This window comes from Branchiostoma belcheri, unplaced genomic scaffold, assembly GCF_001625305.1.
Source record: "Branchiostoma belcheri isolate BF01 breed outbred unplaced genomic scaffold, Haploidv18h27 scaffold4, whole genome shotgun sequence".
NCBI classification, from domain to species: Eukaryota; Metazoa; Chordata; class Leptocardii; order Amphioxiformes; family Branchiostomatidae; genus Branchiostoma; species Branchiostoma belcheri.
The window spans coordinates 2483814-2508682 of record NW_017804020.1 but is presented as its reverse complement, the minus strand read 5'-3'; the positions used below and the strand labels follow the sequence as shown (position 1 = coordinate 2508682).

Genomic DNA, 24869 nt, shown 5'->3' with positions numbered 1-24869 from the left:
GTACAGCGATGCGGAGTGTGCGTGTTTTTATTCCGGGGTTTTGACGCTGATTTTTGGCTAGCCGTGATTAAGCTACAAATGCCACACTAGTGGAGACAACAGATGAGTGATCATTTTACGATCGACAAGAACTTTTGATGAATGAAACAGCTGTGAAATCTCGCTGATGGCGATTTGTTTTTGAAAATTTGTCTCTGTGTATGAAAGATATGAACACGCTTCTATACATGTCTTGATATTTTTTGACGTGATTTGTACTAGTTATTTGTAGCAGGAATGTTACTAGTGCCGGGAGAAGTTGGGAAGGTAGCGGCTTGATAAATTTTCGTGAGCAACGAGTTTACGAAGCAAGTTCCGCCTAGCTCGAGCGATACAGCTCCGCGGATACAACTCGAGCCCCGAACAAGGCCCTCCCCCCGTAAAGTTTCGGCCGCTCTGGCCGTCCGCGGGCCGCTCGTAGAAGCAAACGCTGACTCGTGCACTAGAAATCTGCACAGGAGGCTAAGAAAGAAGCAGTTTTCAGATCCAGAAAGCTAGCAGAAATTTGTCTGAAGTTCGTCAGAAGAAATGAGCCGGTGAAGTTTGTGAGAAAATGTAACGGAGCTTACTTGTTTTTCTGAAAATTTAGACGAAAGTAGCCGGCGCAAAAATTTGAAAATTTTGACGAAAGTAGCCGGCGCAATAATTTGAGTAGGCGGCGATTTTCGCCGGTAGCCGGCTTGTTTTGAGAAGGCTGGACTTTATACTTACAGTTAGACCTGCGGGAAACTGTAAGAGCTGGTACTTTATTGCCACACACAGGATGCACGGAAAGATCTTAGAGATAGACGGAAAGTTTACCGCAAGGTTCAAGGTCGTAAAAGACGTTCTATTGTACCCACATCGTCTTCATCATCTGGCCTGATAGAAACCATGCCATTTTTTTTACTGTTTTTTCTTCTAGATGGTCTTTCTAAAAAGATACCTACAACAGATTATGATGGTAGATTTGTCTTTCTGTTTGTCATCACAATTCTGCTTCAGTTTAATCGAGAGTTCTGTAACTTCCGTCCATGGGCTATTTCCAGTTGACCCTTCGTCTTCTATTGGGCATTGCTATCGCAAGTGTCATCACTTTTATCGCTGTCGTAATACTGACATCTATCTTCTTCAAAGGTTACAAGATCCAGTCAATCCCTCAGGATTCTGTATGACATAACAGCGAGCTGGAGACATACTTTACAGAGATGGCACCTTGAAGATACGATCAGAGTGGCAGGTACTACCTTACTTTCTGGCAACACCAAAGGACACTTTCTTAGTGTTTACTGGGTCTCCCATTGGTACTATCAGCACTTCACATCTCTTTTCTCTGTCTCCAAGAAGGTAGCCAGCACTATCTGGCAGGAAAGGCTTCTAACAGACACAGATATGGACAAAGGCTTGTTTTCAGCTTGCTGAGATGGGATCTAGTGATACCGGTTCTGTCCTGGGGGTAAAGTTGTTCAACTGTGCAACAGACATGTAACAAGTTGCCACAGCCAACTGAACTGCTAGTAATAGTAGCATTTGGATATCCCGACAATGTTTTGCAGCAGAGGAAAAAAAATCAAGAAAAGGGCTAAATTTCACACAAACCGCAAATCTGTGACTTTGACTTTTCTTATTAAGTTGTCTTTAATTTTTAAACTGTCAAACTACATATGCACGCGTTTTTGTACGTCAAATTTTTCTTGCATGTAATTTGGTGCCTGCTTTGAAGTACGTGAAGAAGGTACATGTACATTCAGATCATATGTTACCTTGAGGGTTGGCATACAATCTGAACATACCTTTAGGCCTATTTATCCGCAGGAAAAATTTTCGAGTGCTCGCATGCATACAAAGTTTTTGAGCTTCAGGGTTTCGCCAGCACGTAAGTTAGGTCTATAAGCACTGCTGAATCTATCTACATTTGTAGAGGGCGCTTACAGGTGGTCGATTGATAGCAACATCAAGGACAAGTCCGACCGGGTAATCTTCACTTCAATACCTCCTTTGATCTCGTACACATCCTTGCTGTTTATTCAGGAAGCTCTAGTATTATGGTCAAAGCAAGCTTAGCTCTTACCTGAGTGGATTCACGCTTTTGTCTCAGAGGAAGTGCCCTAGGTTTTACTGGATCCTGTTCCGTTTTATTCCGTTATCGGACCAACATACTGATGGCCATTGGATTTAATGGATCAATGCATATGACCCTTTGTGGCTTTCTCTTTCCGGGAGGTCCTAGTGTTATGGTCAAGGCCACTCTTACCTGAACAGAGTCTTTGGGGACTGAAGGAGATGTGCTGTGTTCAAGATATGGATAATGTTTGTGGCTCTGCTTATCCCTAGTGGCAGAGAACCCAGCAATTGCAACAGTAGCACTAATGGACTTATACACTAGTGACATAGCAAAATGCACATTTTACAGCAAAAAGTCTGTGTAACACAAACTCTGCCATCCATGGCTTCCATTACTGGCCCCTCTTTGCATGTTCTGTGAGCTGGCCGTAAAATGATTTTATCAGGCAAGCTTCAGATACTAGTGTACTATATAGGAGAAAAGTGCTAAGAAAAAAGATGCTAAAGTGTCATCCTGCATTCCAAGTTTCTCATCAGCGTATCATAAAAATTAAAAGGACTGCAGTAATTGTTTTAAACCATTATATTCACTATCCATTGCAGTCTTTATTGTTTATTTTATTGTTGGATCCAGCATTTACATCTGTATCTGCTGTTGTTAGCTATTTCTTTTAATTTGTATGTCTGCTGAGACATACGTATTGCTTAAACGTACAGTATCAAGGAAGACAACACATTCTTCCTGTGTGTTTTCTAGTCATTCAGGCACCACTATACTTGTTGTTATAGAGAAGTTGCAACAGTTATCTCCTCAGCGAATCGGCATGTAACAGTGGGTGATCCAATTATGAGCACAGTAGGGAGGTGGTCGCACTACATGGGACCAACCACAATCCTGTTTCATGCTCTTTATTGGCAGGTATCCCCATCAATTCACATGGTGCTGTAGCAGTGTTCTAGCTGTTATCTTAATTTTGTTTGACGTAACATTATGTTTATCACTGAAGCGCAACAATGCTGGGGGGGGGGGTCCTGGGCCAAGGCTTCCCAGTGGGCCTGCATGGGGGGGGGGGTAGTGATTACGAATTATGCAAAATTTTCGCCGCCGATTACGAATTACATTAACGTCTCAGAGCTGGTTATGACTTTACGATTTGCGGCTAATGTCCTGTTACGAATTACGTTGCTTTTTGCGGAGGCTGCCTAAGGATTATGAAGTCTAAAAAGTCCTGATTACTGCATGCAGGCCCTTGTTTTGATGGGCAAATTTTGCTGATAGTCTATTTTTCTACAGCTCAAGTTTAATCTCTTTCTGTATCTTTACACAACAATTTTTCTCCTTCAAAGATCTGTATCTGTATAGCCGGTATAACCGCTTTTCGGCATAACACACCAGCTTCGCAGGCATGTGGTGCGGCAGCAGCTAGCAAGATGACGGATTAGGCAAAATTTTTGGCATGAGCGGCAAAATTCCATCAAAATTAATGATAGAAAGACAGACACTGTACTTTTCTTGTCCTCTCTGCAAAAGAGACACAGGTTTGATAACCAGGGTAAGTACGTTCTTATTGTGCCCGATCATCCACACATAAATAAAAAGCAAAGCCCTAACACTCTGAATGTCAGTGGTTCCTCCTTGGTACAATGAAATGACTATTGACTATGAACATAGCATCCTGACTATACATCTTCATCAGGACGTAATAAGAACATACGGAACTGTTCATCCCCAGGGATAACATAAGCTCTTTCACCTTTCTCGTTAAAGGGTATAGAAACCACCACAAGAGCTGACATTAAACAGAAGTAGTTCTATAATCAAGAGTAATAGCACCTATATTTGTAGGTGGAGGATGAAGAGGATCAGTGGGGCTTTATTTTTATAAGAAAAGCTAATGCCATTTCTATATTCACCCTTCAGTCCACATGGTTTAGTGTGTTTGCATCATGTACATGTATCTATTTTCACATTAAGGTGATGCAATGAGGAATTTTTAATATTAGCCATTTTGCAGTTCTTCAAGTGGTTTGTTTGTATTTTCCCTATATAAGATGGAAAGGGATGATATTGTAATGTAGCACCTGCAAGATTATTGAGGTACATTTGTAAATAATCATGGCCGTGTAGAATTTTGTAGTACCAGAAAATTAATACACTGTAAATTGAAGCTGTCTTGTTTGATGCACACAGTTTTCGTATGCTCAAGTGCGTTCGCATTTTTTTACAGTCAGGTTTTTGCCCAGGTCTTTTTGTAGTTGTTGTCCTAGACATAGTCTCTTGGCGCTGGTTTGCGCTTGGTGCAGTTTAGAGTCAAATTGTCACTCTAGGTACTTAACTCTTGGTGCCTTGTGCTTGTGTGATGCTGAAAGTATCTTTAGGAGTAGGACAGCATGTCAAATGCAGTTCTGCACGAATACAATTTATAAACCAAAAAATAAAATTGGTCTGGCCCTAAATTGTGGAACATAAACCACAAAATAAAATTGTTCTGGCCCTAAATTTAGAACATAAACCACGAAATAAAATTGTTCTGGCCCAAATTGCGAACATAAACCACGAAACGGAATTGTTCTGGCCCTAAATTCAAACCCCAGATTGTTCCCACAAATGACCCCCGGGGAGAATGGCATCCCATCCCCGCAAACACCATCAATAGGACCTGCTGCATTTGAGGTGCAGATGGAAAATCAATATGGACGCTCACTCACAGCAAATGTACCAGTATCAGGCATGGCAGCGCAAATCAGTACCAGATAGGAAGCGCAATGGCAGGGAATGGTGCTTCTCATAATAGCAAATTTGCCCTTCTGTCAGTAGTTGTATATTTCAGATTTCTGGAACAGATGGTTGGTTGCGGAGCTGGCATTGTGCGAGGCGTACCCACCGTGGAAATTACACAGACAAAACAGCAACAGTGTGGACATCTGTGAACAAATGCTTCACTGCTTCAAGACTGAATATCCAAGAAAAAAAGACTGCTTTTCAATTTCGGTAATACCTGTCTCTTTCAATTTCATACCATCCATTCACAAATAAAGAACATGCTTCCATTTTCTAATTTCTCTATCTTTCCTGAATCATTGTACCAGGTCTTACAATATCTAGGATATGGCTTTGCAATTGAATCGTATTGACAATGACTTACCTGCTCAAGTAGACATGAAAGTGTGCAAATAAGCCTCCAGTCTTGCTTGGTAACTGTAACATTTCAGCTTTCGCTTTTAAACAACAGGCAATGGATATAGCCTGGATGTACATACGCACAGTGGGAGACTCTTCTGATGTGTGATATATAAAAGGCTACTGGCGCACAGGGTAAGTGTGCGATGAAAACTACCCTTCGGTGTAAATGGTTTGGCTACCTTTCTGCGAATTATGCATGACATTTGCAGCCGGTAGTGGCAGTTATCAATAAAAAACCCAGGGGTGAATATTGGCTTTTCTACAGCCTGTATATAGATGTAGCCTTGAGCATAATGCGCTAGAATACAATACAGGGTTCAATATGCCTGGATTATATTGTACCAGTCAGGCTTCAGTAATGTGTATCTGAGTGACCTACATTATTCGCCCTCAGAATTGATATGGGACACCATGTTTTAATATCCTCTGGAGTTAGCTGAAGGCATGTGCTGGTCTCATGGTCTGTACTTCCTGGCTTAGCTGAAAATCTTTTTACACAGGGGAGATAGCAGGTGCACTCTAGGGTATCATAGATGATGCTTTATCTTTCTATGACAGGGCTCAAAATCTTTTTTTTTGTTTTCATACCTGCACTGATACATGCAGTCTTATTACCTGACAAGTTTTACCTGCACTGCCATTTCTTTGAATTTTGTTTGATTTTCAATTCATTCAGTTTAAAAAAATGTTACTGGTAGCACCATGTTTAATTTACGAAGTTCTTTGCTGTTTTCATTGTAGTTTTTTTACCACTGTTGGTCGTATGTCCCCTACTGACCCCTAGTGTCTGGGGCTGGTTATGTCAATGGCCAAGAGCAGGTTAGGTGCAGGTAGACATCAGAAATACCTGCACAGCTCCAATTTTACCTGCACTAACCTGCATGTACCCAGTACATGGACCAGTACAGGTTAGGTGCAGGTAGACATCAGAAAAACCTGCACCGCTCCAATAATCTGCATGTGCAGTATTTCGAGCCCTGTATGAAGACACCACCAGTAAAAGCAATGCTTGGTGATTATAATAATGGGGAACATGACGTGGTATATGTTATCTTTAAAGAAGACTGATTGTGACTTGTTTTACGACGGGGGCTATTAACCTTACTGCAGGGTTTGCCCTTGCATGTTATCTCTCAAACCGCACTGATAATCATTTCAAACTAGACTGTAAGGGCAGAGCAGGCAAATACCAGTGGTAGAAATATTTTCTTTCAATGTTCTGCAATATTGCAGATGAGACAGAGTCAATATTTTGTTCTGAAATTAGAAATTTGCTTTCTGCAAATACACAAGCCTCCACACTACAAGTACAATCCAGTGGTCTAGCCAGAATTTTTTCATAGCATAGGGGTCAGGTACAGAAGAGCAACTTTCGTGGCGCAAGCCAAATATTTTGAAACTCATAACCCCCAAAACAATATTTCTTGTTTAGTGAGGAACAGATTTTGTGAAGTTAAGGTTTTCTCTTTGCTATAGCTTCATTCTAAAGCTATATTTTCATTTTTTGCAAGATTTATGAAGGTTCCCCCCCCCCCAAACACCCCTATGCTGGTTGAAAGACAGCATACATGTAGGGGTCAAAATCATAGCATAGGGCCTAGGGATCAAAATCATAGCATAGGGGGCCCCTACACTAAAAAGGCCTGGCTAGAACACTGCAAAATTTCAGATTGTAGGATTTTTCTTCTGCAACATTGTAAATCTCTCTGCAAAATGCAGATGGATATTTCATATTTCAAACACAGAACACATGCATGTACAGTTGTCGTAGTGTACTGTGCCAACTCGGACATTAAAGTCAAGTCAATTAGCAAGACATCCATCATGACTATGTCCAAAGTCTTGGTCCTGTTGGCACAACTGGTGACTTATAAGGGTTAGAAGGGCACTGATTCTTGGTCATTAACTGATAAGAGGTGGAATTGTGTGTGATCCTAAGTGCGGAAGACAGCTGCTAGAAGTAGAAGTCAGCTCAGTGGTGTGCCTGCCTTGTGCACATGTACCAACACATCACATCTGTCTGTGCACTTGTGCTGCTAAGCAGGAAGGACTGTCTATCACTCCAGCTTCAATCATATTGGCCTGGACTCCTGTGTCTTGTTCTGCACGTATACATGTATTTGTGAAGGAATGGCAGGAAGACTAGTGGTGGACCCTTGGGCCCATCGCTAATGGTTTTTCTAAATAAAGTTTCAAAGTTTCTGCTCTAGTGTGCTTTGGAAAGTCCACTAACCCACAACATGACTGGACTACATATCGATATAGGCCTGAAGGTACAAAGACTCCGTATGCACGCAAACGTACGGAAACTGCATACTGTAGTGTACATAAAATTTTTCATGCATGTAAATCGGCCTGTTTTAACGCATTTCACAATTTCAGATCATATGTTACCTTGAGGGCTGGCATACAATCTGAACTAGTTTATACGCAGGAAAAGTTTCACATCACTAGTACTGTCAGAGATTTTGTATGTCAGGCTTTTGCCTGCATTTGCAAATTGGGTCCTACCTGTAGACATGCTCATAGTGGATTACATCTACAGCTCTCCAGGAGAATTATCAATAAATTCAACAGTGGGAGGTCTGTTTCTCCATGTCACTAGATCTCATTCCTCTGGTCACTTCTACCAAGGTATTATGAATCTCAAGTTCACCCATTCTGAAAAAAATGATATAACTGATATAACTTGCACACGTTTATATGATCCTACAAGACTGTTACGTGTACAGAATAGAGAAAAGCAATTTCAAATCCCTGGAGGTAGATTTAAATCCCCAAACGTGTTGCCATTTTTACTACCAGACAAGAATCTGTCTATCAATACTTTACATCAATCTCCAAGCAGATCTTCCAATGGCAAAATCGTAACTGCCAGATAAGACGGTCCTATGGGCCACAAGAGGATCTGCTTGGAAGTTGGAGATTAACTTTACACCGCTGAAGAATCTTGTTTTATTCAAATCTAACCAAACTTTATTGCATTACCATTGTAACAGGTGCACCAAGATTGGCAAGAACGTATGTTCGGATTGTGTGGATGGCGTACGATCTGAATATACGTTCTTGACGATGTTGAAGCAGGTTGATTCATAGTATAATGATACGCAGGAAAAATTTGATGTACACAGTATTTGTAAGCTCATGTGCGTTTTTGTATACATCTGGTTCAATTTTTAATTTGGTATCTGGAATGAAATAATTAAAGGAAACCTGAAACCCCTTTTAGAACCTCCTGTGCATCCACACAATGTCTATACATGCAACATGTAGTCTTCCAAATTCTGCTGAGTTACAATAGTTGCCTCTACGAGTATGAACCTAAACATTTCACAGGGAAACCTAACCCATGTCTGTGTCACAGTGCCTTGTACTATGTGTAGTAGTAGTAATGCACTTATCCTTGTATGGAGCACATGTGTCCTCCTATTAAACCAACCCTTTCATGGGCTGCACCTGTCGTCAAGGTAACACAAAGTTCACACCCTAATTAGGGGAGGGACAACCTGAGTGGGATTGACTTACACCAATGGAAGTGACCTTGTGGAGTGTTAATTAGAACAGCTGGGTTTTGCCAGAGGGACAGGCAATGGGCTGTTCCAAAAAATAACTGTGTAGGGGGTGGAGGTTGAATTGGATGGGGGGGACGGGGCTTGCCTAGGGTTTGCGCATCTAGAAAAGAAACTAGGGAGAGTTTGAGCAAATCTGGACAAAGAACTAGGGACGGTTTGAGCAAATCTGGATAAAAAACTAGGGAGGGTTTGAACAAATCTGGATAAGAAACTAGGGACGGTTTGAGCAAAGCTGGATAAGAAACTAGGAATGGTTTGAGCAAATCTGGATAAGAAACTAGGGAGTGTTTGAACAAAACTGGATAAGAAACTAGGGACGGTTTGAGCAAATCTGGATAAGAAACTAGGGAGGGTTTGAGCAAATCTAGACAAGGAACTAGAGAGGGTTTGAACAAATCTGGATAAGAAACTAGGGACGATTTGAGCAAATCTGGATAAGGAACTAGAGAGGGTTTGAACAAATCTGGATAAGAAACTAGGGACGATTTGAGCAAATCTGGATAAGGAACTAGGGAGGGTTTGAGCAAATCTGGATAAGAAACTAGGCAGGGTTTGAGCAAATCTGGATAAGGAGCTAGGAAGGGTTTGAGCAAATCTGGCTTGGAACTAGGTTAGGATCCAAAGTTGATTTTTTACCACCCTCCACAGTTATCTTTTGGAATATCCCAAAAAACAGGCAAGGCTCCATATATAAATGCACAACTGATATTCGCTCATCAAGTCAACCAAACCTAAAGGATATTCAGCAACAGTTAGGCAAACAAATTCCTCCAATTCCAGACTAGCAACGTAGTTTATTACGGCTCTTAAGTCCTGTATGAGCACTTTTTAGGTCATATCAAGGCATGGCTAGAATTGATTTGTACAATCTGGCGTGCACGATTCGACAATGTATCACGCCATTAGTGTGCTGAGAATTGACTTGTAACCAATGCCTGTACACATAAATGTCTTTCAACTATAATTCACAAGAACTGAATGCAAAGATAGCAACAGTAGACTAGTTATACTGAACTTTTATGTTGTATATCATTTGCAACGATGAAAAAATACAGGTTTGTACATAAGACAGAATGCTAAATCATAGGAAGACACTAACTAGATGTAGAATATTGACTAGAATTTTACTACTGTAGTAGTTTCTTAGTAGTTATCAGTAGTTCTATGTGTACTAATTATCTGTTTTTATACCAAATGTTTCTTCTGTTCCTGCAATTAGCCTTCTCTACTTCTGCATGAATTTGCAATAAAACTTGTTATTGTTACTCCTGCATCAGGGATATACATGTACTGCAAAATATACATTTAGATCATACCTTTATACCTAACTTTAGATGTACAATAGATGATACAAGTGTGTGGGAAGTTGTGAACAAAACTTTGCAATAGGTCAAAAACTGACCTTGACACTTCTGATGACCCAACTACTCCAAGCTTGGAGCCTTGTAAACAACACTGACTAGACAAAACCCTTGGAATTTTCCACAGAAACTCCCAATGACAGACCTTAAGCTGCAGTTGTATGTTAACTTGTAATTTGTTTACAGCTAAGAAACAGTGTTGGGCAGAGAGACCTTGACACTAGGGCTGACCACATGATTGGAGACATACCGCACTGTTGACACGAACAAAGCCCAGACAAATACATTTCACACACACAGTGACCCACATACTGACACCAGCAATGGCTGCATGTAACCAGTCTGACTACAGGACAAAAACCTTTCTGACAGTGACACTGAGTCGGTACGACAGGCCATAAGATGAAGGACTTGAAAAACTAATTCCTTCCCACCACCAGAGCTCAAAACCGTGAAAGCCGGGCTCAATTTTACCTGCCATTTCAATCAACAAGTGGATGTTGTGCATATTTCTAGAGACACAACAGAATTTCGCTGCCAAGCACTCTTATGATGTTGACATACTTACCGGTACTACCAACTAAAACATAGGCTGTGGGAGACGCGAAAGGTTAAACTCAGCTGCATATTTCGCAGTTACACCATGCTGGGAAAACATTTCAATGCAAAACGCAGGCCCTAACTAGTGGATAACGACATAACGTCTAATTTGTCCGTCAAAACTCGCACCCAGGCATCAGTTAACAATGATTGATCCCTTCGCTTATCCTACAAAATGACTTGTTGCTAATAATGGCATCACTGATGGAACCCTTTTACAGGTTTAGAGGAAACTGGGAATAGCGCAAGCCAGATTCCTATCAGGTTGCCAATCAAAACAATACACTGGGACACCTGGTTCCCATTGCCTTGTCTTACACTGCCAAATCTCACCCTGCCCCATTGTTGTCCTAGAAAGATAGGCATCTCAACCACATGTCAAGCACTGCCATTCAAAACCAAATACAGTTTTTGGACACCTCCACTTTAGTGGCTGTTGTACAACTTTGAGGAACTTATTTTTTTTCTTTCCACTGTTAGGCCTGCCGCCACAGTTTTATCATTTTAATTTGTTGGTTGTTGGATTTAACCGCTTCATTTTCCCCTCATTCGCAAACAAAAAAGATTCAGGTGTTGAATAAACTTCCAAATGCTCATATAATTTTGGTCCCAACAGTTGAAGAAAGTCCCTGTCTCCCTAGTCCCTAGTTGTTGGATTTTTTCAATCTATTCAATGCAGTGGTTTTATTAAAAGTTCAAAATTCATAGTCCTACCATAGCTTTCAGGGCTATCATACTATTCATAGGATGCCTAGGCCTGTTTTTTTCTCACCCTGTCGCTTCCTATTTTGTCCCAAAAATATCCAAGAACCAACAAATTAAATTGTTTGCGTATAATGAGTCTAGTGCTCAGGAAATGTCACAGGAAAATCCTCCAGGGTATTATGTGCAGGTATGGGTGCACCTTGAGCTATCCAACACAGCATGTGAACCATTACATGAGGACACATGCTTTACTTTTTGGCAACGGCCCAACGTTCTGTCATAACCCTACTAAATCATAACACTTCATAAAAACAGCAAGGGAGAAGGCTCAGAAGGGACTATGATAAATAATGTGTCACCTTTTCCACTACTTGTAAGAACACTGATCAAGAGAATAGTATTTCAGGTATGTATTTTAATATGCCTCGAGGCTACCTTGCCTAGAATCTCCTAACCTTTATTGAGGAATCTTTACATCAATTTTACTGAATTCTGAAGCAATAAAACTGACAGTAGTGAAGTCTCCCATGGGGTAGTACCATTTGAGTAGGAATTGCTTTTCTGTCTACTTGTTCAAAATTTGACGGTACTGACAGTGAGTTGGTCCTACAGGTTTTGAAAGACACAAGCCTCAAAATACTTACGTGTTCTGCTATTATTTCACCAAAAATAATACTGAGCAGAGCCCAAATTCTTTTTCAGTTTGCTGGAAAACAACTCTTTTCTACAATTTCAGCAATTTTTCTTTACATACTTACGTGTTCTGCTACTAATTTACCAAAGATAATACTGAGCAGAGCACGAATTCTTTTCAGTTTGCTAGAAACCATCTCTTTTCTGCAGTTTCAGCAGTTTTTCTATACATGACAGGTTGCAGGGCATATTTTGCACCCTAGAGGAGTAACAAAAGCATCACGTTTCCTATGTTTTGGCATCGGTGTCATTTTCGTTGGCACCTGCATCACAGTGGATTGACTAGAACTTGAAGCGCGACCAAGAGTAATGCTCCAACATGTGGCCAGGCCTTCCCTGACGAAACACGGCCTGACATTTGCTTCCAAACCTACAGGCAGGGTCAAATCTAGAGGTGTTCGGAGGCCCTGGATGGCTTCCACGGAAAATTCTTAGTCCAAGTATTACCATAAGAACAGGCTGGGGTTTAGGTCTGTACCCTCCCCCCACTGGGAAGAGAGGAATCTGAGTGGGCGACCTCTAATCACCAGCTATTGAAATCTCTGTCAAGTTCAAACCAAAGCTGGGCTGTATCCGTGCAGGGGTGGAATGCCTGTATGTAGAGATAGCGTGCCCAACAATTGGAGTGGGTTGTGAGAGCACTGGTGGGCACGGGTGGCCCTCTCTCTATTCCCACCCTAGGCAAATAACACTTGCCTGCTAACGACACCAATCTCGTGTGTGTGTGCGCTATGCGAGCCCCACCAAACAGGCACATCCGATACTATTATCGGCAGACACGTCCGTGTGTTGTGTGCCCGACAGACCGGGTGAAGGGCTTGTTGTGGCTGGGCTTAACGTTAAAACTATGCAGTAGTAGTAAACACGACAACCTTACCTGGTTTGACAGTTTTCAGAGACACCGGGTCCTTGCTGTCCTTGATCAACTCCTGGACGTCTTTTAGGGTGAATCCTGCGACTTTCGTGCCGTCGACTTCGAGGATGATGTCGTCTGAGTGGAGTTTTCCCGCTCTGTAGACTATTTTGTCGGTTTTGGCCTCCCCGATGAAGGTGAAGAGTGCGTTCTCGGCCCCTCCCTTTATAGTGAAGTTGAAGCTACCGTCTTCTGTTCGGGACACGAGGGTGTCCCGTACGCGCTGGTACCAGTGTTTACCCCCCTTCTGCTGCTTCTCCCTCCCGCCCGAGCCGGGACGTTTGTTCCTGTTCATCTCGCCCGGAATTATATATTCCCCCTACATCGAAGGCGAAGGACAACAACAACAAACTGCGTCGCAAACGGAGCGGAAAATCTGTACGGAAAAGCTTCGTCAAGCGGGACGCCTCCGGGGTCACCTCTTTTTTACTGTGGAGGTCAGTCACTCGCGAGTAGGAGTTGTTCAAAACAAACCTTACTAGACGGTTTTTCTCCAACACAGGCAAGGAAAAGGGTGCTGTTCACTTGCCAATGTCCTCCAAGGACGCTCAAAGTATGATCGATGATCAAAGAAAACAAGCAGGGCAGGAAAATCCTCCGAAATCCGCGAGAATAGAGAAGTTTTACGGTCGCTTGCAACTCTTTTGAAAAATCCTCTTGAACACTCGATGCAAACGGTCGGCGAGGGGCGTCTCTCACAGAACCAGACACGGGAAAAACGCCAACAATGTACTCCCTGTGATGAAGGCGACCCAAACAAATTCCTGCTGCATCATCGGAGTGCAATGCTGACTTCTAATGAAGGGAATTCCACTCTAAACCCCTTCCTCGGGCGAGCAAAATAACTGTTGATCGCCAGCCCAAGCTTTTCAGCCACTTAACCAGTACGCATGCATGTAACGACTCGCGGCTGTCGTATATAGCGCATTTACGACAAAAGTCGTAAATCGGGACGCTCCTAGCCGCGACGTCAAGCGGACTGAGTTGTTATTGCACCTTTATAAAATACCATGGGACACACGATCGTGAAATTAATATCATGATTGCATGTAATGTATCAGGAAAACTCCCCAGCGAACTTCATAATCAAAACAAAACGAGAAAGGTTGCAGAGAATCCCACAATGGAAAGAGATTAATCCGGTAGCTGGTTAACTAATGGGTAACTATTGCTCCGAAGACTGCATCTCTGTGGCATTGGTAAATGTCATTTGATCTCACTGTTTTTCCTATATCTGTGATTTGTGATAAGATTATATTATATTGATGAAAAACTATCTCACTTCGTTGTATTGAGCCTCATGTTACACCCTAGGGGCGAAAGTGATTTAATTCTGGTACATTTAATCCGACCAACATTCTCAGTCACGTTTATAGTACAGACCTGCCGCCATGCGGACGTTGACAGAGCTACAAGGCCTGGTAAAATCGCCACTGGAAATCAAGAACATTGAGCCACTCGGGAGAAAGAGTCAGCTGAAATGTTTTGCTAAGTTATGTCAGTATTCCAACCATCCTTAGGTAGGTAAGCAGAATGTTCAGCGTTCTTAGATTTTATAGCTTGAAACTTTCGCATGCTTTTCACATACTGCATTAGTATACTAGTATAAATGGTAGACTCAGGTGTCGCCTGGTTGCTGGTAGGGTCCACTTAAGTGGTCCAACTTGTTTCTCAGGGCACGCAAAATGGTAAATATTAGGCTATGACTTGGTGACTTGTATGCAAAGGATAGTGACCTCGTACGTCAAAGAGAAAAGTACTACCGCTTGCCACAAATCACCATAGTGGTTGGGGGATTTAAGGGATCATTTGAGGTGTGCCCAATGCAGAGGATAGCTCACTAAAGATCCATACGCAAACTGTCTAAAGAAGGGGAGGGCGGGGTGTACGTACATGTAACGTACCTACTCTTTATATAGAAGCTATCTGGCCATGTGAATACGTCTGTAAACTGCTAAAACACCTGAAATCGTGCAATGTGTCTCCAGTACTGTATGAGTCACCTGTAACGTTAAGCTTAATGGGACTCATCCTGTAGTCAGACCTAATGACCCAGAAAACGAGTAAGGCGAGTAAATGTACTAGTAATTATGACAACAGAGCAGGTCAATGCAAGATCACAAAGATCACTATTATCATTTACATTGTTTTAAAAGTTTAATTCTGAGTCGTTTTAATGGATATATATCATTGTAACAATTACCAGTAGCACAGAACTTTGGATGAATGGAAAACATTTTGTTGTGTAGTTTCAGCTGTCATGTCACACCACCTGCACGGTTAAGGTCGACGTCATGTTCAGGTGACGTCACATGGCGGATGGGGTGCAGACGACATCGCCCATCCTGCTTTCGTCACGCTACAAAAGATTCCCGCTCAGTCTCCTCACATGAAGGGCTCAGTGGTGCTACAGTCGTTATATTTTCTCGTAAGCACTGCTGTGGTTCACGCAGAGAAAAAACAAACAGTGAGTGTTATTTTATTGTGATTCAGTTGCCGGCTGAAGTTGACTGATGGAGAGCGAACAAATCGACGGAGACTCCCGGCGGCTGAAGGACTACTTCGCCGGCGCCGTCAGAACAGGGAACGGGATCGTGTTGGAGGAGCTTCTGAGCAACGGAATTTCTGGTACGTCAAATTTTCTATCTTCTTGCGTTACCATTACCTGCTCTCCCAGGCCAAGGTTTCAGAAATGGCTGGAAAGAGTAAAAGTTGGTCAAATAGAGGACATCCTATAGGAAGTTGGTCTTCCTTGCTTTGCGGCATTTGTACTTGTACTCCTGTATGTAGCGGGCTATTAACCCTCGTGGCATGCACCAATTTCTACTCACGGTTTCCAGCCACTTCAAGCTAAAGACTAGTAAAGGTTACGTTACTATCACTTGTCCAATGTTGAGCACCAGTAGGCCTGTTGCCTTTTTAGGTCATTTTCAAGTTTTAAAATCACACTTCCTGTAGGCATCGAGGTAGATCCTGTTCACTGACCCGTGGTGTGATATAACTTATCGTTGATTTTCTAAATGCTTCCTGTCTGGTGTAGGAAGAAAAGTGATTCTGCACTAATAATAAAGCAAAGCAACAAGAAGAACTCCATTGTATGTGAATTTCATGACGTTCTACACAGTGCATCGGAAGTATAGGTAGCATTGTAAGCAACTCACGTCTGTGTGCTTAAGTATTGATGAATACGGATATTGTTAGCCTTGAACACTATTTAGTTCATAAATCACACACCAGATGTCCCTGTTGTTTCTTACCGCCTTAACTTGCTATTATTATATAATGAATCTTTATTTGCATGTCCATGCCCATGGGGCTAAATGCATACATCAGAGTGTGATGTTACATGTACATCGTACTGAGTAAAATTTACAATCAAGTACAAAATGTATTTCATCTTCTACGCTACCAGAGTTGTTATTATTATTATTAAGACGATACCAAAGTCAAATTTGTCAATTCTCTGGCCATTTCTTCACCACGTAAGTTGAATCAACCCCACACTATCGCATAGTGTTATTCGTGGAGTGGAGGTGCCAAAATATTACGCCGCACGACAAGAGTGTTTTTAAAAGCTGTCAGTCATGTTTAATTTGATTACATTTTGGTATTTTGTGGTGGTGGCACAAAATGGGTGTGCCTTATGTGGGCTGTTTTAGCGCCCATATCAGAAATGTGAGACACTCATCGATGGCACAAATATGTCCAATGATGTTGAAAAGTGGAAGTAAATGACCAGAATCACACAAAACCATCTTCAATTGAGATATATAAATTTTGGTGCAAAAATGTTACATATTTTAGCTTTAATCCGTGAATAGTTTCATCAGGTTGGTAAGTCACTGAGTAAAGAGACTCTTTCTACACAACCAAGTCTTTTATTCAGCTGAGGAAGGGGGCAGACGGTCACCGAAACGTCGGCTGAATAAAAGACTTGGTTGTGCAGAAAGTCTCTTTACTCGCATTCAGCTTTAATATTTACAGAAAGTGGAAGGGTTCCTTGTAAATCTTCGCCAGCAAAGCTAAGCCAAGAGAAAGAAGGAGAAGAATATCTATAGTAACTATAGTTATATTAGAAGACGAACGCCATTTTGTAACAGAATGTGAACTGTATAGAAAAGAGAGAAATGAACTTTATATGTTTGTACAACACCTATTCCCCTATTTCGTGCACTTAAAGTAAGTACTGTAAAAAATCATATTCCTTATGCGACTAGACAACCCACCCATTGAAAAACAGATCTATGCTTTTATTTCTACAATAACTGAAAAGCGAGGAGAAGTTATATAACGATAGTTATTTACTTTTATATCTGTTAACCGTGTCCATTCATCTTGTTTTGTTGTGACCTGTACTTAGCCAAGTATGGCAGAAATGTGCAATAAAGGTCATCATTCATTCATTCTTATGTTCCGGTTTGTTTCAGCTTTAGACATGGGTAAAATTGACGGGATGTGCTGTGAGGAACATCTGACGATTTCCGGACACAGCGAAGCACTGGAAGTCGTTCTGAAACACTCCCCCGTTAAACAGTGGATCAGCGAGTACCACCAAATTCTGAAGAAACGTGAGTTGCATGATAACATTACCACAACCACAGTGTGCCTAATACAATTATCTTACTGAAGCCAACTGTGGTCTGTAAAAAGGCAAATTCCTTATTCGCGGTACTTTTTATGTTCGCGATTTTCGCGGTCACTTATGTACCGCGAACTTATCATAACCGTTAACAAATGATTCGCTGACTTTCCTTTTTTTCTGCACCTGCTGCCACCGAGAACATATATAATTCCGTGAGCATCTCCATTTTCTCAGACCGCAAACTTTCGCTACCGTGAACATTAAATGAATAGGTAGTTGGTCTACCACATGCAGTCTTATACGTGTAGTTTGTGAGCATTATCTGACAGATAGATAGATAGATTTTGTGAGCAAAAGCAGAACGTTCCACTAGTAGCGTAGCCTCTACCAGGCTTGGGGAGGCGGCTAGAAAGAGTAGAAATCGGCCAAATAGAGGGATAAGCATGCCAAGGGAGTTTGTCCGCTGAGACTGAACAGTTCACCGCACCTAAACTGTTCTCTCAACGGACAAACAGCCTTGGCATGCTTATCCCTCTATTTGGCCGATTTCTACTCTTTCTAGCCGCCTCCCCAAGCCTGGTAGAGGCTACTAGTCGCGTACATGTGACGAAAATAAACAGACATGGTAGGGCATTCGTTACAAACACGGTCCTTTGTATTTGGCTACGACCGTCAATGACGTTAAGTGACTAAACAGACAATGTAGAATTAGAAAGCTGATACTTAACTTGAAGCGCGGCGCTTTGCCCCCGTAATCAAATTTTAGGAAAGGTGCAGTGTTTACTTAACTTAAGGAGGCACTCACTGTACAGTTTCGCCAAAAAGAAGTTACTCAAGCAACTGGATATGATTTTGGAAACGGTCAGACCTTTCAGCTAGTATCCACTAGCTTTCGTCCGTGACTGAGAGGCCAAAGCAGAAATGCAGGTTTATAAGCACAAACTTTACATTGATATACAAAAAAAGTGAAGACAATTTTTTGGAAGTCGAAAAGGGAACGAAAGTCAGACAAGTCATGACAAGATAATCCAAATTAGTCAGACAGCTCCTGTTCTGCGGAACAGGAGCTTAAGTGTTATCTGTCCTCGGGGCTGGGAGCGCCAAAGTCAAGTGCCGGAGAGATCCACCCGTAGCCCACCTTCCCTGTTGAGGGTGGGGTTGTACATTCTTTCATATATTGCTTCTTTAACACCCCGTTCCCACCAGCGTGTTTCGCGGTCTAAGATATCCAGGTGGGCTACGGGTAGATATCTCCGGCACTTGTTTTTTGGCGCTCCCAGCCCCGAGGACAGATCCATAGACAACACTTAAGCTCCTGTTCCGCATAACAGGAGCTTTCTGACTAATTTGCATTATTTTGTCTTGGTCTCACAGTCACTGACGAAAGCTAGTGGATACTAGCTGAAACGTCTGACCGTTTCCAAAATCATATCCAGTTGCTTGAGTAACTGCTTTTTGGCGTATCGTATTACCTGGATGTCTAACCTTAATCGACGTACTGTAAAGTTCGTTTTGAAGAACAAGATGCAATTTCAGGGCGTCAAAGATATTCTGGATGAAGAAATCTGTCAACGATTAACACTTGCTGCCATTTCTTAGCACATTTTCCTCATTATTTTATAATCGAAGCGCTTGAAATAGTCACAAAAATAGTTTCTTTATTTTTCGGGTACCGCTACGAAACATTAACAACCAACTGACTTCAGTCAGCGACATCGCATTTTTGCCCTTACATGTATGAGTATACTATTGGATAGGGTTGATCAACTTACTACATTGAAAGAATGATCAGTTTTAAAATTGCATTGGATGCCTTCTATTGAAGATCGTGTCGTTTCCATGTATAACTGGCCTGTATTTCTGGCCGTTTCCCCAGACAATCCACGGGAATACCTGATCTGGCAAAAGAAGAACAGCTGCCGACCGGAAATGACGACCATGAACCACGAACTGGCCAATAGGAAGGCCGCTATGTTTGCCGCCATCCGGCACAACCGGCCGGCCTGCCTCGATCTCATCCTGACTCACGGGGTGGACTTCCGGGCCAGGGACTTCTTCCTCAACAAAGGCGTGCGGCAGCCCATGGCCACCGTGCACCTGGCAGCGGCGCTCGGTAAGCCACTCCGGAGCTGACGAACGTTGTAACACAATTTAAGAAGTGAAACGAGTTGAAGCATTGAGATCAGTATCAATACCTCATAGTCATACCTTCAGACACTTTGTTATTGCTTCGTACCACACGCCAACTCAGTTGTAGTTTGCTTGTTTCAGAAAGCTATGCCCCTTTCACGCTGCATATCTGACAAGGATCATTCCTGCAATAACAGAAAATGTTGCACTATTGACAGGATTATCATACTGCACTATTGAGAGGAAGAACTACCACCATAGCTCTCGTACACACACTCTCCAAGCAGAGGTTTGGGATGGGTGAAAAAAAATCCAGTGGAAAACAGAAACCCCGATAAAAAAGCCTAAAAACACGCCAAAAATAACCCAAAACCCAAACCTTAGCTTAACATAACATCTTCATACAGAATAAGCCCCATATGGCGAGATCTGATAGCATTTGATTTGTAACCATCCCATTCTTTTTCTGCGGCAGTATGAAGATATGTTATATGTGATATCTACGACTATACATTTTTACACAGGTATGTCGGACTGCATCGACGTTCTGATGCGGCACGAGACGAGAGCCTATGCGGACAAGTCCAACCGCGTGTCGGGAATACGATTCTACCGGCACACGCGCGAAATGGACGGCAACAACTGCTGGAAGACACCGATGATCTTCGCCGCAGAGAACGGCCACCACGAGACCATATCCCGACTGAAAAACCACAGCATCAACATAGACGGGACCAACACGTACAACCACCTGAGTTCCTGCATTAGGTTTGGAGCCGTAGACGCCATCTTTGTTTTGTGTCAACATGGCGCTACTTGCTACTCAAAGCCAACTGAAAAATTCACTCCGGAAGGTCCTCTCCACCACGCTATCAAAACCGGAAATATCCGGATAGTGGAAATCATGCTCAGAACGCTGGGAACAGTAGATTTCAGGCCGATGGTAACCGACCAGACAGATTTGCATATGGCAGAGTTGCTGAGGAAAATGTCGTCTGCACCGAGAACTCTGAGTCACCTCTGTCGTCACGTGATCAGAGGCATGCTGGGAGAAAAAAGGTGCTACTTTGGGGTAGAACTGTTGCCGCTTCCAAATAGACTGAAGAGCTTCGTCAGATTAGTTGAGTAATAGACATACATTCTCTATTGATTCGACAAAAGTAGAATTATAGTGATGGAGTGAGAAGTTGCCTATAACCAGTGAAAGACAGGTTAGATACATGAGTAGTATAGAGTAAGGTGGTCTGGGGAAAATTGCAAAAAATTCTGTTGACGGTCCAATAAAGTACAATTTGAATCGAATTCGTCTTTTTTTTTCAAGAAGAAGAACAAGGAGACGGTTAAATTGTTTATTGAATTCAGTTCAATAAGCTGTCTACTGTCTAATGGTTAAGTTACACGTGTACATGTACTTCTCCTTTGCTGAAATACTGAGAGGATGACTAGTAGATTTGTGATTGTTCTTTGATATCTATCCAAGTACTGTTGAACTAGTTCACAGTGATTGTGTTTTCAATGGACTCCATCATTTCATAGCAGTCTCAAACTTCTCGGAAATCAACATTCATACGTTGTTGCTGCATTTGTTATGAATTTATATCAGCAAATTAATTAAATAAACGCTTAGCCTGGTTACCATCCTATCTAGTCTATCTGGGCTCCCATACTCATGAGTGGGAGTCCGGTAAACTAATGCACTATAGGATGGCTGGCACCGAGGCTAGCATACCGTATGACCATTTCCACTGAATCCAAAATACTCGTACACAATGTATCTTATTTTCAAATCAACATGAGACGTTTTGAAAGGGCTAGACTTTGGTATGGATTACCATTCAACGTTATTCAAATGAATAATAGTAGTATCAGCAAAATTCTTATCAAGTACGTAAACGTAACACAAAAAAGTCTAGCGGTAATCCTATAGCGAGAACCAGCCGAGAGGGACGGTATTGGCCGCCGAGCCCCGTTGGCCTTCGAAGGGAGGACCGATAAATTAGTTATCCATGTGAATATTATCTGTTTTCAGACATTCTTTGTTCAATATATCTCCTATATGACGGTTTATCGATCCTGCTTTACGCAAGACAGAAGCAACAGCTGGTGTGTCTCTAGAGTCTAAAGAGAATCACCAGTATGTCTCTTGCCATGTGCAGTGACTATGCGAGACTTGAAAGTCAGCGACGCAGCGAAATGTCACAAAGCGTGTGTTGCGAAGCTATGTCATTTTGCTACTGACATATCAGTACAGTACAGTACAGTATTTCTGCTGTATTTGAAAGGTCCATGGACTGGTCGGGTATTGTCCAAAGTGAGGAAAAACCGGTGCATGTGTCACACTGTGACACACGCACACACGAGGACTTGAAGACAAAAGCTACCAGTCAAGACCATGGCTGTCTTTGTCAAAGGCGTGCGTCATGTTTACGTGTTTCAGCAACTGTCAATCGATAGACAGATAAGGACAAGGTACCGGCTGCTTCACACCACAGACAGTGAAGGTCGGTGCCTTTTGCTTCACTACTCAAAACAGATAACAGGATTCGTCGGGGTAGGACAAGCTTGAACCCGACAGCTATGCCGGTTACCAGGCGGCAGGTTGTGACCCTGTTTGCATCAGCCATGGGAGGGATGTACTTTGCTACCCTGCTCTACATCTTCCCCAAAGTGTTCAAGGACGAAGACTCAAGTCCATTGCCCAGAAGGTAAAAATCACATTGTGTATGTGTATATATTTATTAGGAGTTTAAATGATGTAAACTGTATCTCTGTTATATATTTTGCGTGCCTTGTACCTCTTCCCTCATGACTTCAATGAAAAGCGGCCTGTTGGCCAATTTCAGCTTCTCGTGAATAAACAAAAGTTTAAAGAGACAGTATAATGTTAGGACCTTTTAGCTGTAACAGATGTGTGTAACTGTATGCATGCAAAGCATGTGTACTAGATGTGTATAACATGCAAACGCACGTGTATTTGAATGTGTACTAGCTTAAGCTCATACATGTATCATTTCCATGGAAATGCAAATAGGACATTCTTACAGTCAATAATTTAGTATATGAAGACCAAAGAATATTTGGCACTTTATATAGAGACAAAAATTTTGATATGAAGTGCCAGATTGGCCATAAACTGGTACTCAGGGAGCTAGCATCCTACTAACCGTTATAACTGAGAAAATACTCCAGTTCTTGAAATCCAATGCAACTTGTCCATCAATATGGTGTACTCTAGCTTAGTACGACGTGATGCACATTTTACAACGTCTGAGGACTTGTTTTCATACAGGGAAGGACAAAGCAGTCACCTTTCTGTGGTCAGGAAGGTGTACCTACAGGACGACAGTACCGGAAAATCCACCATCACTCCGGAGAAGATTCCAAGCGAAAGAACTGAGAACTCTACACAGCTTTCGATTTTGTCTCCATTCAAGGTGTTCGTGTACGACCTTCCGCCGGAATTCAACTCTGACCTTGTCCACTGCATCCAGGTTAAGAACAGGTGCTACCAACTCCAGGACTACGGCATGGGGTTGGAGTTCGCTCGCTACGGGAACGTGTCGTTCCGAAGCACGCACATGTTCGCGCTCGAAGTCATCCTCCACCGCAAACTCCTGTCCAGTTCGTACCGAACGCTCGACCCCGAGAAGGCAGACGTGTTCTACGTCCCCTACTACCCCGCACTTGCGGCCGCTTGCGAGCCGATGAATGTTATCGACAACCCGGTACTAGACAGAGAACTGTGGCAGTTCGTCAGGGTAAACTATCCTTATTTTGACCAGGGAAAACCACAAATCATGGCTCTGGGCAGAATAGAGAGGGAGCATGCTGATGTCACGGGAGGGATCCTGAAAACTCCGGAGTCTCGCTCGGTAACGTTCGTCGGCATCGAACACGAGTCGGACCCGAGGACGCTGAGATACATCCGACGGAGCGGGTTGTCAATGGTGGTGGCACCGTACCCTTCCTTCGGACATCTCATTTCTAACAACAACGACTTTGGTGTAGAATCAAGGCACGAAAAAACTTCGGACATGTCAAGGGACGTGTTTGTGTTGTTCGCAGGGAGCAGGCGAATGTCCCACGACATAAGGCGGATTCTCAGCCGACAGCTCAGCCCAACATCAGAAAAATATTCCTCGTCTTCTTCACTGAACAACAAGCAGAACGTGTGGTTTATCACGCAAGAATGTAGACACAGAAGCTGGCAGGGGGATCTGGTCGAGTGGATGCACCACTCTGTCTTCTGTCTCCAGCCTCCAGGCGATTCGCCGACTAGAAAGTCGTTCTACGACGCCGTTCAGTGCGGATGCATCCCTGTCATATTCAAGCTAGACTACGAACCGGTGTACCCGTTCGACGACGTTTTGGACTACTCCAAATTCACGGTCAAAATCACAGACGACGACTTCTTTCAAGAGAAACGGTCCATCAGCGACATCTTGCGGGACGTCCCACAAGCGCAGATCACTGCAATGCAGGGCGAACTCCGACAGGTGGCACCCCTGCTGCAGTACTCGTACCCGCCGTTACCAGAAACGAAGGACGCGTTTGATATGGTTATGAACGAAATAGGACGGACAAGGGGAGGCAAAACTTACGTCAGACGCCGCTATGGCAATAAAGTAAGGAAAGTTGCGGGGAGGGGGGCAGGAGGCTGGATTGTGGAGTAACGGAGCCAAAAATACTAAAAAGCTCGATTTTTAGTGGAGATGTTTTCATGAATACTAAAGCACTATATTTGCTACAGCATAGACCACAAGACCGATAGAATTAATGGGGTTACTACTTAGCCTCGGCTGGTCCGAGGGTAGCACATCTGAATGTCTTTGTAAAGTAGTCCCAATGATGGGCTCTTCTTGTTGAATGCATACACCTTTACAATATCGATTGATAGGTTTGCAGCTTCTCTTATAGAGCTTACAGTATGGTCGCAACATGTTTTTGGAAACGGAGTTCAAACGGTCGAAAATTGATGCGCGCGCGAATGTCATCCATATAATGGAGTCAATGTGGCCTAATATAGTATCAACTAAATGCGTAGAAA

General features: G+C 42.7%; 2 protein-coding genes across 2 annotated transcripts in view; one reads left to right on the top strand and one right to left on the bottom strand.

Annotated features, from left to right (window-relative positions):
• LOC109476901 (membrane-associated guanylate kinase, WW and PDZ domain-containing protein 2-like) overlaps window positions 1-14030 on the bottom strand; it is a 100867-nt gene extending 86837 nt beyond the window's left edge. The window contains exon 1 of the mRNA XM_019777918.1: window positions 13075-14030. Within this exon, the coding sequence (XP_019633477.1) occupies window positions 13075-13405 (331 nt within the window). The 5' untranslated portion in view covers window positions 13406-14030. The remainder of the gene's footprint in view (window positions 1-13074) is intronic.
• Window positions 14031-15488: 1458 nt separating this feature from the next.
• LOC109476900 lies at window positions 15489-24495 on the top strand. The gene is made up of 7 exons (XM_019777917.1): window positions 15489-15738; window positions 17538-17678; window positions 19569-19805; window positions 20041-20111; window positions 20298-20947; window positions 22414-22527; window positions 23112-24495. Exons 1-7 carry the CDS (start codon window positions 15624-15626, stop codon window positions 24493-24495), a joined length of 2712 nt encoding a protein of 903 aa, XP_019633476.1. The 5' UTR covers window positions 15489-15623.
• The last annotated feature ends 374 nt before the right edge of the window (window positions 24496-24869 follow it).

Coding starts and splice junctions, on each gene's coding strand:
- LOC109476900 (XM_019777917.1), top strand. CDS start 15,624: ATGGAGAGCGAACAAATCGACGGAGACTCCCGGCGGCTGAAGGACTAC. Junction 19,806..20,040: donor GCACCTGGCAGCGGCGCTCG/GTAAGCCACTCC, acceptor CACTATTGACAG/GATTATCATACTGCACTATT. Junction 20,112..20,297: donor CACACACTCTCCAAGCAGAG/GTTTGGGATGGG, acceptor TTTCTGCGGCAG/TATGAAGATATGTTATATGT.